Below are 17,342 nucleotides of genomic sequence, written 5' to 3'. Positions count from 1 at the left end.
AGGAGGCTCTTGCATTTACCCAGGAGCAGCAGGGAAAGACTTTAAATTGTCACAGAGTCAAGTGGTAGGTGTGAGCTTGTATTTGGATTATATGTGCATGTCACACCAAGGTTTACTCCGTGTGTGTGTGTTGATGTTTATATACAGGTGGTGTTTCTGTGGGGTACTGTCCATTTCATGGGGTACACTTGCTTGACTCTCCCCTTACTGGCTGTCTACAGCGGTCATGCTCTGCATTGAGAGGAAGGGTCACTCCGGTCCCCCCACTGGGCAGGTGTCACGTACTAACGGATGGGACTGCAGTGCCTGCAGCAGGTCCCTCTGGGCCCAGTACTTGTCTTACATGTTTGCTCTCTGACATTCAGATCCCTCCCTGGAAAGGGGGGTAACCACCCCCTCCCCACAGTGCTGTCTTGAGGAATGAATGAGGCAGGACACACAGACTGTCCAGTGCCACTCCTGGCCCATGAGTGGTGCTCAATAAAGGGGATTCTTAATCATATTTCTACGAACCAAAGTCTGCATCATGGAGGATTGTACTTTATCACTTTCCAGAACAGCACAAGTAGACACGCAAGGAAAGAGGCCCTAATGCCCCTCCCACACCTGAGCGCACCCCTGACCCTTCCTGGCTCGGGACCCAGCGCCTTCCTCACAGCCCTGACCCACTCAAGGGCCCGGCTGGTCCAGTTGGCTCCTGTTTTTAACTTTGTTTCTCAGTGAGGCTGACACAGCCTGAACAGTGGGCAGCCAGGGCCCACATGGGGTCCAAACACTGTCTTCCCGATGGCCAGAACCAAGGTAGGCTGAGCCCTCAGCAAGGTCATGGTCCCTGAGGAGGTCTTGCTGTCCTGCTCTGCTGCTTGAGAAAGTCAGTCTAGATTCCTTCTTCAGCATGTGTTGTATGTGTGTGTTGTGAGAGAGAGAGAGAGAGACTAATGCTAACCTCTCACTGCCAAAGGAGGCTGAATTTGGAACCCATTTATGGTCATCTATCTTTTGCTGATGCTTTATGTCATTTATGAAATGAAGAACTAATATTTTCCTAATGGTTTCATACAATGTCTAATACTTTTTTACTTTTGGAATTATAGTATGTGAGATCCCTTTGTAAACCATATGATGGTAAATATGATTGACAGCTATTAGACCAACAGAGTGACAAATGACATCACACAGCAAGACGGCTTTTTCAGAGATACTCGCTACCTTTAGGAGGGTCAATATTCAGGTACCTTTGCACAAATTGAATGCACTTTTCTTGTGCATAGCTAAAAGAGTTATTATAGTGCTTATTAATTAGTGCTATGAGGAAGATTTAAGGAAAATGTGTATGTAAAATCTTAGGCCAAATATCTGCCTGAAGAGTGTTAATAAATATTTGACAATATTTTTTAAAGATTTATTTATTCATATAGAGCTGGGGTACAGGCCAGAGATGTGGAGAGTGAGAGCCTTCACCAGAGACAGAGTGGGGAACAGAACAGGCAGATCAACGAAGTACACTGCTGAGGGGAGCAGCGGGCGGGTCAGGAGAGGTCTGCCACGCCATGTGGTCACCTCCGGGGCAGGCGGGAATCGAACTCATGCGGAAGTGGCTTAAGCTTCTCAGTGCTGTGTTTTAACCTGCTGTGCCACAAGGGAGGGCCATTGACAATATTTTTAAGGTTGGTTTGTGAACCCTGGATGGACACTGTGTTAAAAGGGAATATTAAATATCTGTGACCAGTAAGGATTCTGTCATATCACAAATTCTTAGCTCCTCTACTCCAATTTAGGGAGGGGAGTTACTATACTTGAAGAAGAAAGTGTAGAAGTCTGTGTCCAGCAACCTCATGAGTTTGCCGTGTCATGCCAGTTTGACTTTGGTTACCATGATATAATGGTGCACAATCCTTGAGTGTTAGGACAGAGAAAGTTAGCTAAATTCTGTCTCCCTCAGTACATCTTAACCTCTAACGTAACTGCCAAAGGGTAAACCCGGAATCTACCATCAGAAAATGAGTGACCACATTGGTCACGATACCATTTTTTTGTAAGTTTTATCACATTTATGAAATGAAGAAAATAATATTTTCCTAATGTATCATGCAATCTGTATATGCATATCTACTTTTGGATACCTACAGCGCTCTACATTACGTATCAAGATCACTGAAAACTAGGTCAATGAGTGACAAATGAGGTCACACCTTGTCCAATGAAGGCTATGATATCAGTGCTGAGTGGTGAGTTCTAGTTAGATACACATTCACATTTCACCACTTTCAATTATTAGAGATGCTCCTTGGCACACTGGGAAATGTGTCTTTTGTTCCTCAACATTAAAATGGCTGTGATAATACTGCTTGGTTAGGAAAATGGTGAAATTTAAGTGCAAAGTGTGTGTAAACCCTCGGGCATACTGCTGACATGTGTTAATGACAAATATTATATATTATTATTAATCTCTGCTTAGAGTCAAGATTTAACTTGGGTTAAATTTAGTGCCTAGGAATATTAAATATCTTTGATCAGTAAGGATTCTGAAAATTTTGCTGTAATCTGGAAACAAATCATAAGGTATTCTATTCCAACTTAGAAGGATTCTCAGGTTTTTCAGAGGAAATATCTGAAGTTTCCTTTCCCATGACATTGGCATAACATGCTACTTATTGATGTTTGACTTGGGGATATACAAAGATTTAAACTCCTTATATGTAGAGATTGAATTTCTTGTTTACTATAATGCTTCCATGCATGTGTATGCCTGGAACTAGTTTACAGTTTAATACATACTTGTAGAATAAAGAAAAATGCCCTCTGCTTTCCATGAAAGGAAATCTTGTTATTCTGTGAGAGTACAGGTACCAAGGGGGTCCAGACGTGACCCTGGTTTTCCAGTATCAACAGGTGTGAGCAAAAATAGAAGACTATTTAAAATATAACACTGTCATATAATAAGCACCTCGCTATAATGTTCTAGCTAATTCCTAACTTCCTACTTGACCCTCTTCCTTCATCCCCAGCAGAGACATGAGCAGCATGAAGCAGGAGAACCAGAGCAGCGTGTCCGAGTTCCTCCTCCTGGGGCTCCCCATCCGTCCCGAGCAGCGGGGGGTCTTCTTCGCCCTGTTCCTGACCATGTACCTGACCACGGTGCTGGGGAACCTGCTCATCATCCTGCTCATCAGGCTGGACTCGCGCCTCCACACCCCCATGTACTTCTTCCTCAGCCACTTGGCCTTTGCTGATGTCTGCTTTTCATCGGTCACTGTCCCGAAGACATTGATGAACATGCACAGTGATGACAAGTCCATCCCCTATGCAGGGTGCATTTCCCAGATATATTTTTTCATATTGTTTGGTTATATTGACAATCTCCTTCTGGCAGTGATGGCCTATGACAGGTATGTGGCCATCTGTCAGCCCCTGCACTACAACACCATCATGAGGCCGGAGCTGTGTGTCTCCTTAGTCGCTGGGTCCTGGTGCTTCAGCAATCTCCACTCTCTGTTGCACACCCTGCTCCTGGACCGACTGTCTTTCTGTGCTGACAATACCATCCACCACTTTTTCTGTGAACTCACCGCACTCCTGAATTTGAGCTGCTCAGACGTCTCCCTCCATGAGTTGTTAATACTGACTGAGGGGGGAATTCTCGTCATCCTGCCTTTGAGTGGCATCCTGGGCTCCTATATCCGGATTTGGACCACCGTCCTGAGAGACCCCTCTGCTAAGAAATTCTTCAAAGTCCTGTCTACCTGTGGCTCCCACCTCCTTGTTGTGGCTTTATACTATGGGACCATGGCAGAAGTTTACTTTTTCTCCTCATCATCCACCTCCAATGATAAAAGAATTACTGCATCTGTGATGTACATGGTCGTCACCCCCATGCTGAACCCCTTCATCTACAGCCTGAGAAACAGAGACATGAAACGTGCCCTGGAAACCCTTGTTAATCGGGCTAAGTTCTTTATGTCAAAAGACTCAATCTGAATGTAATGATAATATCAAGATGTAATAACAGGAAAACAACTGTAGCTTGACATGTATTCTGAGAGTCCAGGTAGGCTGCACACAGAGCACAGGGAAATTGGCCATGATTCTCTCTGTTGACTTACACAGCTGTGTTACCCAGACTGACTTTCAAGGATTCTGATTTTTCTTAGCAAGGCTTGCCATATAGGATGTCTTGTAACATGCAGAGAGCTTGAAGTCAAAGTAGTGGATGCAACTGGCAAAGTGAACATGGTAACTCCTCCGTTCCACCACACCAGAGCAACCTGCCTCTCTCCTTGGCCTCCTCATGGTCAAGGCAAGGAGGAGCTAGAACCAGTGTCATAGAAAATTCTGCTGACATTAATTGACAATCCAATTTTTTAAAAACCTGACATTCCTTAGTAAACATTTGATAACTCCTTTCTTCATTTCCTTTTAAGTTAGGTCTGTATGAGTTAACTTGTGTTTAATAAATATGTATCAATGCACATTTGAATAATTTTCTGTTTTAGTTCTTTCTAAGAAAGAAACTTTTTGAAATGCAAGAAATGTTCTAGCTCTCATTCCAGTGGTAGTTATAGCGGATGTATATATATAATGAATATAAATTTTATGAGACTGCATTTCTAATTAATACAGTTCATGTAAACATTTTAGATAACAACATAAAAATGAAGGACTGAGAAATATGTAAAAAACCATGATTACAATTTACTCAGTGGAAGTGATGGTGATTTGTGTGCATAAAATTACATAAATTGGGCAGTCTCTATTTTACATATGTGACCTTTATGGGCCTCCCTGGTGGCACATTTTCAAGAAAGAGGTGAGGGCCAAGAGTAAGTCAAGACTGTAAACAACATCCATCATTTCACACCTAAGCCAGAGAAACAGCCTATCAACAATAACAGCTCATGGGAATGAAGGAAATCAGAAGATGAGGGAGTGACGTCTGTACAGAGCAAAAACATTATTTTACTATCTCTATCCACATGGAATATATTATACAAAAATGAATTTTAAATAAAAAAATTTGCAGATAAAGAAACAAAAGTACTAACAGATTTATACTAATGGAAATCCCAAGGGTAATTCTCTGTATATAAGGTAGTGATTAGATGAGACAGAGAATTCACAAAGAAATAAAGAGCAACAGAAATATTCATAATATTGGTAGATATAAAAATCTAAGTTTTCTGTACCAAAAGCTTGATGATAAGTATTGAAACCCCGTAAAGGAACTACCAGATTTTCATCTTTTTTTTTTTTCAGTGAAAATTGACAAGCTGATTCAGTTTTCTGAAGGAGATGCAAACAAACTGGAAGAGCTAGGTACTTCCGATGAGGGGATGAGATAAATCTTGCCTAATTATGACCTCATCATGAAAGTACTATAATAAAGTCAGGCTTATGTTAGAATAGGATGGAAAATAGCTCTGTGGAACGGAACAGAGCCCATAAAGAGACCCATATTGTGTAGACCCCGACACGTCACAGGAGCAAAGGGAACCACTGGTAGAAACAGTCTTTCTGCAAGGATGTTGAGGAACTGAATAGCCAGTCAACAAAGCAACTTTCAGCCCAGCCTTGCTCTGAGTATAAAAAATAACATTATTAAAATAGAAAGCAGTCTTAACTATAAAATCTCAAATTATAAAAATTTTAGAAGAACATATGGGATAAACTCCTGTGATATAAGTTAACAAAGCATAAACACTGAAATTCGAAGAATGACATATTGGAAATTGAACTTCATCCATTGGATTTCCTCATGCTTTTTTGAATAATAGTTTTAAAACTAAGACTATAAAGCACACAGGGAGAAAATACTTCAAATCAAAATGTGTAAAAATCTTTCAAAATCTCAACTTGGGTATAGTAATTACACTTTAGATTAGGCAAGATTTGAACAAATGTTTTACCAAATGCATAATCAGATATAAGATGTTCTACATTATTTGAGATCAAGTAAATGCAAATTAATGTCCCAAAGCGTCATCATCACACTCCCAGTAGAATGTGAAATTTACAAAACTGGCCATAATACAATTAACCAGATCTGCTAGAATGTTCACCACTGACCAAATCTATGTGCTACTGGGGAATTCAACTCTCAAAGACTGTCGGTGAGAGTGAAAAATTATATGACAACTTTCCTAAAATGTTGACTGCGCACTTACTACCATTTTACCCTGTCATCCCGCTCTTGGGGTCCACTCATTAGAAATGAAAGTCGGTCCTCCCTGGTGGCACCACAGGTTAGGACTCAGCACTGCAAGCTGGCCGCAGCCACCTCAGTGTGAGTTTGATCCCCCGCCCCGAGGAGACCCACATGGCGCGGCAGACCTCTCCTGTCTTGCCTGCTGCTCCCCTCAGCAGTGCACTTCTGATTTGCGTGTTCTGCTCCCCACTCTGTCTCTGGTGAATCCTCTCACTGCTCCTGCACCTCTGGCCTGCACCCCAGTTCTGTATACATAAATAAGTCTTGAAAAAAAAAGAAAGAATGAAATGAAAGTCTAAGTCCATTTAAAACTGGTCTGTTAATTCAGCTTAATGTTAACAGCACCAAAGGGAAGATAACCCAGCATTGGCTGCAGGTCACCTCTTTGGTTATAGCCAAAGTGGTAAAAGGAAAGTGTGGGGGGAGGGGCCTCAGGAAGGCTGTGTGGAGAGGCTTGCAGAGGTGATCACCAATCTCTGCTTTATTGACATGGAAATGAATGTATAAATTAAACCTGAACAAACCATGCATTTTAAATGTCTAGACTCTAATGTCTGCCAATTATAAAGAAAGAAAAATAATGAGTTGAAGTTAATTTGAATACTCCCATACCTATTAAAGATTAATTTTCATTAAAATTTCCTTACAAAGGAAAGTTTAGGGACAGATACCATCACAGGTGATTTTATCAAACCTATTTAATGAACAAATAGAAGCAAGTTATAATTTTTGGCAACTGGCAGAAAAATCACTGTGAACATTTTGTTCTAATTGATCTCTTACTTTTTTTAAGATTTATTTTTACTTATGCATACAGAACTGGGGTATAGGCCAGAGGTGCAGGGGTGGTAAAAGGCTTCACCAGAGACAGTGTGGGGAGCAGAAAAGGCAGACTGGCAAAGTACACTGCTGAGGGGAGCAGCGGGTGGGTCAGGAGAGGTGGTCATGTGCCATGTAGTCATCTCCAGGGCGGGGGTCGAACTCATGCTGAAGTGGCTTTAGCTTCCTAGTGCTGTGCATTAACCCACTGTGCCACCAGGGAGGGCCCTGATTTCTTACTCTTCATATGTTCATTTATCATTTGTAGAATTGGTCATTGAACTAATTATATTAATAATTAGCCTGTTCCATGTAAATAAAATAGGTCAGAGAGTTGACTAAGGAAAATCCCTGGTCTCTGTGAGCTCTCATTCCCTACCCCAAGAGTTGAAAAACGCATAATGAAACTTCATAAGGATGGCAGGCGTCCTCCTGTGTGAGCGAGAGAAGCTGCGTTCCAGAGTCTGAGGCCCAGAGAGCCCCTGTGTGTGCAGCCCTGTGTGGCCTAGAATTGGGGGTCAGGGAGGAGCATTATAGACACATCCTCCTTCTTAGGGGTGATGTTGCTTTGAACACATTGAAAGTAACCATGCTTCCAGTTCTAGGGCATATTATGTATGTAAGAAAAATGTGGGTGAGGACTACAGTGGGCAAGGCGTATAGGAGAACTTTCAGCACCGTCCTGCACAAATGGTCATTTCCTGAAGTCTAGAGGAGCACAGAGACATCCACATTGGGGGTGTCTGTTACCAAATTAGATAGGGCAGATGTAAAATGGATTAGCTGATGTACTGAAAATTGTCTCAAATTTGTGTTGTTCCAAAGGACAGAGTAGGACTTTCTCAGGGAGGAAGTAGGTCTTTGCAACTTTGCAACTCAATCAATTGATTGAGTTATTCAGCTGCTATGAATTCAATATAATTATCAATGATAACTGATAATTGATGGATACACAAAGAAACTAAGAGCTGACACTGGTCAAACACTAGAGCCTTAATGAAACTTCTCATCATTAGTATTATTAGTATTTTTATATGTAGTGATGGACAAGGCTGAGAAACGTCACTTTGTTAATTTAGGGTCATCAGAATCACGTGTACAGCCCAGCACCCAGGGCTGTCTGAGCAGGCACTGGCTATGTGTGCTGGAGGGTGACAGGTCATCCTGTTTCTTAGGTGGGACGAGGAGCAGCCAGGAGCCCCTGATGCCTGGGACACCCTCTCAGGTGACTGCACGAGCTCAGTCCCTCCGGCCTCTAGGCAGGCTCCTCTGCACAAAATGTTAGAAACTGCGGACAATTAAGCGACTGTCTTTCCTTAACCAGGAGCTGAGGGACCTTGTCCTTGTCCGCTCAGTGGTTTATAAGGTGGTGACCTCCTGGCTGTTCTATACATCAGGGACAGACACAGCCAGCTCGGGAGGGCTCGATGGGCTCACAGGATGTCTTCTTAGTTTTTTATTGCTGGTGTGCACAACAGTAGCTGAGACTCAGCCAGTGATTTCAAGGTGCTCAAATGTAACAGAATGACACAGGCCAGAGCAGGGTGTCGGGGTGGATTCTAGGTGAGCAGAATGTGTCTCTGTGCTCAGAGGTCAGATGTGCCCTCCCTGTGGTCTGTGGGTGACCAGGTGCATGGGTGTTTCTGTGTGTGTGTGATTGCTGTGGCTCTGCTGAGAGCAGGCTAAAAAGGAGACAGGAAAATGTGTGAATAAGGAAGTGAGGCAGAGAAGGGATGAGAATAGTAGGACAGAGGGGAGGGGAGAGGGAAATAGGCAGAAGACAGGAGGAGGTGGAGAGAGAAAAGACATCACTCCACGGTTTTCCTCTCTTTGCTCCAGGGCACAAGCACAACTGGGCCCCCATTGAACAAGTGGGGTCACTGCTGAGGGGGATCTGCAGTCTCTTGGTGGCTCCTTTGAGCTCAAGCATCTGCCCCCCTCCTGCATAACTGCCGCCTGTGCATCACTGGCTACTCAGCACAGGTGAGTAAAGAGACTCGCATGATAAACACGGAAGGCGTGCGCCCACTCTGGAGCAGTGGCCCGGCATTCATCCCTGGGCAGCGGCGGAGGGAGGACCTGGCCTTGTTACAGTCGTTCGGTAGTGTGATCCTGCATCTTATCTGGGTTGTAAACGCATGGCGCTGTAGGGCTCAGGGTGATGTCTGTGGGTGTGTGTGTGTCTGCTGATGTTTATTGTCAGATACAGTTCCTGTGGTGGCCGCTGCGACCTGATGTGTCCAGAGTCTCACTCAGCGACCACATTCTCCGTCCCTGTTCCACACTGGTCTTTTCTGCTGTGGGAGAAGGGTTCCCGTGCGTCTCCCCACTGTGCAGGTGGGTAATGATGGGAGCTCAATGCAGCAGCAGGTCCCTGGGGGTCCAGTCCTCGTCTGGTGCTTATGTGTTTGCTCTCTGACCTGCAGCCCCCTCCCTGGGAAGGGAGAGGTATCTATTGTACAAACAGTGCTGTCTTGAGGACTGAATGAGGCGGGCACACCACGCCTGCCATGACTGGTGCTCATGAAGAAGGTTTTTATCATATTTCCACAAACCAATGTTTGTGTCACGGAGGTTTGTCCATCACTCTCCAAAGCAGCAAAAGCACAGGTGAACATGCCTGGATGGAGGCCCCTACACACCCCTCCCACCTAACGCACATGGTCTGATCTTCCCAGGACTCAGGTTCCAGCACCTTCCACACACGTTGTTTGTGTCACATGCCTGGTGGTTTCAGATGGTTCCTGCTGTTTGTTCTGGTGCCTCCGTGAGACTGACACAGCCCAGGTCTGCAGGCAGCCAGGTGGCACCTGGGGCCAGACACTGTCCTGTCAGTATTGTGAATTTATATAAACAGTGTCCTCAGCAAGTTCATGGTCCCTAAGAGAGATCTTCTGTCCTGCTCCGCTGCTTGAGTGAATCAGCCTAGATTTTTCATCAATGTGTCTGTGTAACCCTAATGCTAGCCGCACTGCCAAAGATCCCGCCTGTGGTTATTCACCTCTCTGGCCTTTATTTGTCACGTATGAAATGAAGAAATCATATTTTCCTAGTGTATCATACAATCTCTAGCTATATCTTTAACTTTTGAATTAAACACTGTGCGAGCATTTTGTGAGCTGCAGGATGGTAAAGATGGTTGATAGGCCAACACAGTGATGAATGATGTCCCTCAGCGTGCCTGATTTTCCAGAGACTCTCTACTGCTAGGAGGGATCAATATTCATGCAGCTGGACCTGCTGGTCTCTATGTTGCCAGTCACTTTCTGTACTTAAGGAAGGGGCACCTTTACACACACTGGAAATGAGTCTTTTCAGTATTAAAACAAATAGTATAGTGCTGATTAATAAGTGCTATGGTTAGGATTTAGCTAGAAAGGTATATAAAATCTTAGGCCTAATGTCTGCTTAGTGTGGTATAGGCCAGAGGTGCAGGGGCGGCGAGAGGCTTCACCAGAGACAGAGTGGGGAGCAGAACAGACAGATCGACGAAGTACACTGCTGAGGGGAGCAGCGGGAGGGTCAGGAGAGGTCTGCCACGCCATTTTGGTCACCTCCGGGGCAGGCAGGGATGGAACTCATGCAGAATTGGCTTAAGCTTCTTAGTGCTGTGCTTTAACCCGCTGTGCCACCAGGGAGGGCCATTAATGACATTTTTAAAGAATTATTACTAAGGTTGGTCTGGGAACCCTGGGTTGATGCTGAGTTAAAAAGAATGTTAAATATCTCTGAGCAGTAAGGATTCTGCCATGTTACTGTAAGCCTGTCACAAATTCTTAGCTCTTTTAGTGCAATTTAGAGAGTTATTATACTTTAAGAAGGAAAATGCAGATGTCTGTGTCCTACTTCTCTCATGATTTTGCCATTTTTTGATCTTTGATTAGTATGATATAATGGTGCAAAATCTCAGACTTTTAACACTTTACATTTATTGTTCACTATGGTGAACTCAATGCTTTGTGTCATATCTGGAACAAGGCTGTTGTTCAATGAATAATTTGGTAATGAAGAAACCTGTCCTCTAATTCGTGGAAGGAAAATTTTAAAATACTGTGCAAATGTCATGATCCACTGGAGCTCTATTGTGAGAGACTGTGGTGTGAGTGAAAAACAGAGGTTAACACGTTCATGTAAAGAGGATATTGCTATATTTTTATGGCCACTTCTGAGATTTCTACCTCTCCTCTTTCCTTCATTCCTAGCAGAGATATGAGCAGCATGAGACAGGAGAACCACAGCAGCGTGTCCGAGTTCCTCCTCCTGGGGCTCCCCATCCGTCCAGAGCAGCGGGGGGTCTTCTTCGCCCTGTTCCTGGCTATGTACCTGACCACGGTGCTGGGGAACCTGCTCATCATCCTGCTCATCAGGCTGGACTCGCGTCTCCACACCCCCATGTACTTCTTCCTCAGCTATTTGGCCCTCAATGATGTGTGTCTCTCATCTGTCACTGTCCCAAAGACGTTGATGAACTTGCACACTAATGACAAGTCCATCCCCTATGCGGGGTGCATTTCGCAAACTTATTTTTTAATATTGTTTGGCTGTCTTGACAATTTCCTTCTGGCAGTGATGGCCTATGACAGGTACGTGGCCATCTGTCAGCCCCTGCACTACAACACCATCATGAGGCCGGAGCTGTGTGTCTCCTTAGTTGCTGGGTCCTTTCTCTTCTGCAGTGTCCACTCTCTGTTGCATGCCCTGCTCCTGGCCCGACTGTCATTCTGTGCTGACAGTACCATCCACCACTTCTTCTGTGACCTCACTACACTCCTGAAGATGAGCTGCTCAGACATCTCCCTCAATGAGTTGGTCCTCTTCATTGAGGGAGGGATGATTGTCATGGTTCCTTTGAGTGGCATCTTGGGCTCCTATATCCGGATTTGGACTATGGTTCTGAGAGAGCCCTCTGTTAAGAAATTCTTCAAAGTCCTGTCCACCTGTGGCTCCCACCTCCTCGTTGTGGCTTTGTTCTACGGGACCATTGCAGAAGTTTACTTTTTCTCCTCATCATCCACCTCCAATGATAAAAATATAACTGGTTCTGTGATGTATATGGTTGTCACCCCCCTGCTAAACCCCTTCATCTACAGCCTGAGAAACAGAGACATGAAACGTGCCCTGGAAACCTTTGTGAACCGGGCTAAGTTCCTTATGTCCAAAGACTCAATCTGAATGCGGTGATAAAATCACAGTCAAATTACAGTAAATTATAACAGCTTGGCATGTGTTCTGAGAGTCCAGTTGAATCTGGGCTGCGTGCAGAGTACAGGGAAGTTGGCCTTTCCCATGATCCTCTCTGCTGACATACACAGCTGTGTTACCCAGACTGACTTTCAAGGATTTTGATTTTTCTTAGCAATGCTTGCCACACAGGATGTCTTGTAACATGCAGAAAGCTTGATGTCAGAGTAGTGGATGCCAACTGGCAAAGTGAACATGGTAACTCCTCCGTCCTACCACACCAGGGCAACCTGCCTCTCTCCTTGGCCTCCTCAAGGTCAAGGCAAGGAGGGAGCTCAAATCAGTGTCATAGAAAATTCTGCTTATGTAAACTGAAAATCAAAATTTTAAAAACCTGACATTCCAATAATAAACATTTGATAACTCCTATCTTTATTTCTTTTTAAATTGAGTCTATGTGAGTTAACTTGTCTTTAATAAATATGCATGGGTGCAAGTTTGAAAAATTTTCTGTTTTGGGAAAGTGCTTTAGTTCTTTCTAAGAATGAAAAATTCTGAAATGCTAGAAATTTTCCACATCTTATTCCAGTGGTAGTTACAGTGGATTATATCTCATGAATATAAATTTCATGACACTATGCTTTTTGAATTACTATATAGTTCATGTAAACACCTTAGACAGCAACGAAAAAATAAAGGGCTGGTATATATATATATATAATAAGCCAAGATTATAATTTTATGGTGGAATAGTTATAGTGCTGTGTGTGCATGGAATTATATAAATTGGAGAGTATATATTTTACAATTAATATAGATTACCTTTGCAATATGAAAATAATCCATGTACTACAGCTACACATGATGCATTCACTTAAATATACAGAGGTAAGTATTTATTTGATATCTCCATATAAAATGAATATCATTAATGTGGTGAAGTAATGTTCTTAAACATTCCTCCTTGCTTTTATTATTCCTCCTCAATTTCCTGCCTTTACTTAATATATAACTATAACAATGTGCAAAAAAAGTCTTCTCTCCTGTTACATTATTACCCAGATTAGATGCACAGGTGTGGGGATTGATTAGAATGTGTTGATTTAGGAAATTTCCCAGTTGTTCACATTCTAGAAGACCTGGAAGAGTGAATTCAACCATATTTTCAAGGGAGAGGTGAGGGCCCAGAGATATATATCCCATGAATATGTAAACACCTAAACTACACACCTAGTTTAGGTTTATACACCTAAACTACAGAAACAGCTTATGAACAATATCAGCTCACAGCAGTGAAGGAAATCAGAAGATGAGGGAATGATATCTTTACATGGCAAATAACATAATTTTACTATTCTCTGTGCACAGACTATAGTCAACAAAACTGTATGTGAAATAAAGAAATTTGCAGGAAAACAAAGATGCATAAATGCTAGCAAACCTATACTAATAGAAATCTCAAGGGTAATAATCTACATATAAGGTAGTTAACTAACTGTATGAGAAATCTCAAAAAATCACAAGGAAATAAAGGATAAAAATATTCATAATATTAGAAAATAAAAAATGAAACTTTTCTGAACCAAAAGCCTCAATGCAGCATAAGACCCCAAAAAAGGATTCCAGGAATGGGATCAAAAATGGGGTGGAGAAGGTGCATGGGACTGTGGTGATGGCACACAGGTGAAGTGGTGGTGGGAAGCCCATGGGGATTACAACCGAGATGGAAAAAGCACAAAATGAAGACTGATGTAAAAATAAATTAAAAAAAAATCTATCAGGTTTTCACTCTTATTTTTTTTTATTCTGTGAAAATTCACAAGCCAATTCTAGCATTTGCAGTAAATGCAAAAAACCTGCAGTAGCAAAAGTAGCTTTCTAAGAGGACCAGATGAATCTTTTCCTAACATATGATCATAAATCTATTGAAATCAAGTGAGACTCATGTTAGAAGATGAAAAAATAGGTCAATGGAACAGAACAGAGCCCATGCACAGACCAGACTGTGTAGACCCCGCTCCACAGAGGGGCAAGGAAGTCAGTGGAGAAAATAGTCTTTCTGCAAAGGACCTTGAGGAATTGAATACCCAGAGTCACCAAATCAAAATTTTGCCCTGAATATAAAATGTAAAAATAAAAAATAGTCTTTAAAATGTTAACTTTTTAGAAGAACATACGGGATAAAATTCTGTAGTCTTGGGTTAAGAAAAGCTTCTTGTAAAAGAAAAACACTGAGGTACAGGAAACTGAACTTTCCTCATGACTTTTTGAATAATACATGTAGAAGAACCAGACGTAAGACACATGGGGAGAAAATACTTTCAACTAATATATCTGATAAAGTACAGGAAATCAAACTATGTAAAAGAGATTTCAAAGACTCAATAATGTGAAAAAAAATCCCAATTTAAAAATTGGGCAAATCATGTCAATAACTCTTCACCAGATAAATGCACAGACATGATTAGATGCAAAACATTGTGAGTGGTCAAGTAAATGCAATTTTTTTTCTTTTTAAATTTTTAGATATATTCATTAGCCATCCTTCAGTTTTGTACAACGTATGATTTCCCTGTGAAATTACCACCACCAATCCACCCGCGCACCATCACCATCGTCCTTTTAAAATATCTGCAGCTTGGCCCTCCCTGGTGGGATTAGGATACAGCACTGCAAGCTGGCCACAGCCTCTTCAGTGCGAGTTCAATCCTCGGCCCCAGAGGTGACCCACATGGTGCAGCAGACCTGCTCCCCTCAGCAGTGTACTTCATTGATCTGCCTGTTCTGCTCCCCGCTCTGTCTATGGTGAATCCTCTCATCCCCCTGCACCTCTGGCCTGTACCCCAGTTCTGTATACATAAATAAATAAATCTTTAAAATAAATAGTTTTTACAGCCCAAATGCCCAAAAGTGGATGACTGGATTAAAAAGATGTGGTACATATATACAACGGAATATTACTCAGCAACCAAAAAAAAAAGAAACACATGTCTTTTGCAGCAACATGGATGGAGTTGGAAAAGTTCATGCTTAGCGAGATAAGCCAGAAAGAAAAGGAAAACTACCGGATGGTTTCTCTCATAGCAGGAATATAATGGAACAGGCAAGAAAATAATGATAATGATGAACAGCTATATACCAGAGACATTTTGTGGGGGTGAAGTGGGGAATGGGATCAAAAACAATGGAGGGAGGAAAAGCACTGGAGTGTGGGGATTGCACATGGGTGATCTGGTGATGGGAAACCCAAGAGGATTGCAACTGAGATGGAAAAATGCATAAAAATATGTAAAAATAAATTATTATAAAAAATAAAGTTTTAAAAAAATCTGCAACTTAATTTGTTTCAATCATTAAAAAAATAAAAATAAAAGGATGAGCGGCAGTTAAGAGAGTAGTCCTATGCCCATTAAGGATATTTCAATTTTCATTAAAATTTCCTTACAAAACTGGAGCCACAATGCTTCACAGGTGATTTTATCAAACATATTATGTGAAGAAAGAGTACTAGTTGTTTGACTTGATTAGTTGTTTGACTTAATAGGGGTGTCAGAATCACTTGTCAAGCCCAGCACCCAGTGCTTCTCTGACGAGCGACTAGCTGTGCCAGTGCTGGAGGGTGCCAGGTCATCCTGCTTCTCAGGTGGGACCATGAGCAGCCCAGGGGCCCCGATACCGGGGACACCCTCAGGTAATGACTCCTGCTCAGTGCCTCCAGGCAGGCCCCTCCCCAAGGTCTGTCAGGAGCTGGGGACAATTAAGCGACTGTCTTCCCTTAACCAGGGACTGAGGGACCTGTTCTCTCCGTGGCTTATAAGGTGGTGTCCGCCTGGCTGTTCCTGTATCAGGGACAAAGAAGCTCGGGAGGTGATGGGCTCACAGAGGATGTCTCCTTACTATTTGCCACTGGTCCACCCAGCAGAAGCTGAGACTCAAAGACACCGATTAGGTGCCTGATATAACAAAGAATGACACAGGCCAGAGAGGGCCCTAGGTGAGCAGTGTGTCTGTGCTCAGAGGTGAGATGTGCCCCCCCCCCCACCCTGTGGTCTGAGTGTGATGGAGCCAGATGAATGTTTCTGGCCCTGTGTGATTGCTGTGTCTCTGGTCTTTGTGTCTCTGAGCGAAGGATAGAAGGAGAGAGAAAACAGAAGAGATGAGGAACAGTAAGACAAAGGTGGGGAGGTGGAAAGGGAAGCAGAAATAGGAAGAACTGGAGAGAGATGGCTGACGCAACCTTACTCCTCTCCTCTTTTTGGCCCAGACCCAAGGACCCACTTGTCTCCCATTAAGCAAGTGGGGACCGCTGCTGAGTGTGATCTGTAGTGCCTTCTTCCTCAGTCCTGTGGTCTCAAGCTTCCTCCCTCCCTCTGCCATAATGCCACCTGTTCACCCCTAGTGACTCATCAGACAGGTGAGTAAAGGGACTGCCAAGTGTGGAGTAGGAGATGTGGCCCCCACTCTGGCCAGGAGGTACCTGCTTTTACCCATATGCAGCAGAGGTGGAAGGATCTGAAATTGTTATGGAGTCAGTGTTAGGTGTGATCTTGTGTTTTCTTTGATTACATGTGTGTGTCACTCCAAGGAGTAGTATGTGTGTTGATGTTTACATACAAGTGATGTTTTGGGGGGTCCTTGCCACTGCACAGGGCCCACCTGCCTTCCTCACTATTGACTATCCACAGCGGTTATGCTCTGCATTGAGAGGAAGGGATGCGTGGGTCTCGCCCACCTGGGCAGGTGTCATGTACTAACGGCTGGGACCTCAGACCCTACAGCAGGTTCTGCCAGCCCAGTCCTCATCTGGCCCTAATGTTTGCTCTTGACATTCAGATCCCTTCCTGGGAAAGGAGGGGAACTAGCTCCACATACAGTGCTGTTTTGAGGACTAAATGAGGCAATGCAGGTTCATGATTAACGCTCGGTAAAGAGGATTCTTATTGTCCTTCCCAAGCCAGTGTCAGTGATGGAGATCCCCACTTCACCGCTGTCTGGTTCAGACTGAGCAGAAGGTCAAGGAAAGCGGCCCAGGCATGGCCCTCACAACTGGAGCTCAGGGCCCAATCCTTCCAGGGCTCTGGAGAAGCGCCTTCCTCACAAGCCACCTTCCCCTCACCCTCCCTACCAAATCTGGTGGGTC

The 17,342-nt window shown here is 43.4% G+C and overlaps 2 protein-coding genes across 2 annotated transcripts; both read left to right on the top strand.

The window, feature by feature from the left end:
• The first annotated feature begins 3,024 nt into the window (after positions 1-3,024).
• LOC105853273 (olfactory receptor 1J4-like) lies at positions 3,025-3,978 on the top strand. The gene has a single exon (XM_012721220.1). It carries the CDS (start codon positions 3,025-3,027, stop codon positions 3,976-3,978), a length of 954 nt encoding a protein of 317 aa, XP_012576674.1.
• Positions 3,979-11,239: 7,261 nt separating this feature from the next.
• On the top strand, positions 11,240-12,193 carry LOC101625916 (olfactory receptor 1J4-like). The gene has a single exon (XM_012721219.1). It carries the CDS (start codon positions 11,240-11,242, stop codon positions 12,191-12,193), a length of 954 nt encoding a protein of 317 aa, XP_012576673.1.
• The last annotated feature ends 5,149 nt before the right edge of the window (positions 12,194-17,342 follow it).

The sequence above is a fragment of the Condylura cristata genome, unplaced genomic scaffold (assembly GCF_000260355.1).
Source record: "Condylura cristata isolate star-nosed mole 26May11 unplaced genomic scaffold, ConCri1.0 scaffold00006, whole genome shotgun sequence".
Lineage (NCBI taxonomy): Eukaryota > Metazoa > Chordata > Mammalia > Eulipotyphla > Talpidae > Condylura > Condylura cristata.
This window is presented reverse-complemented; position numbering and strand designations above follow the sequence as displayed.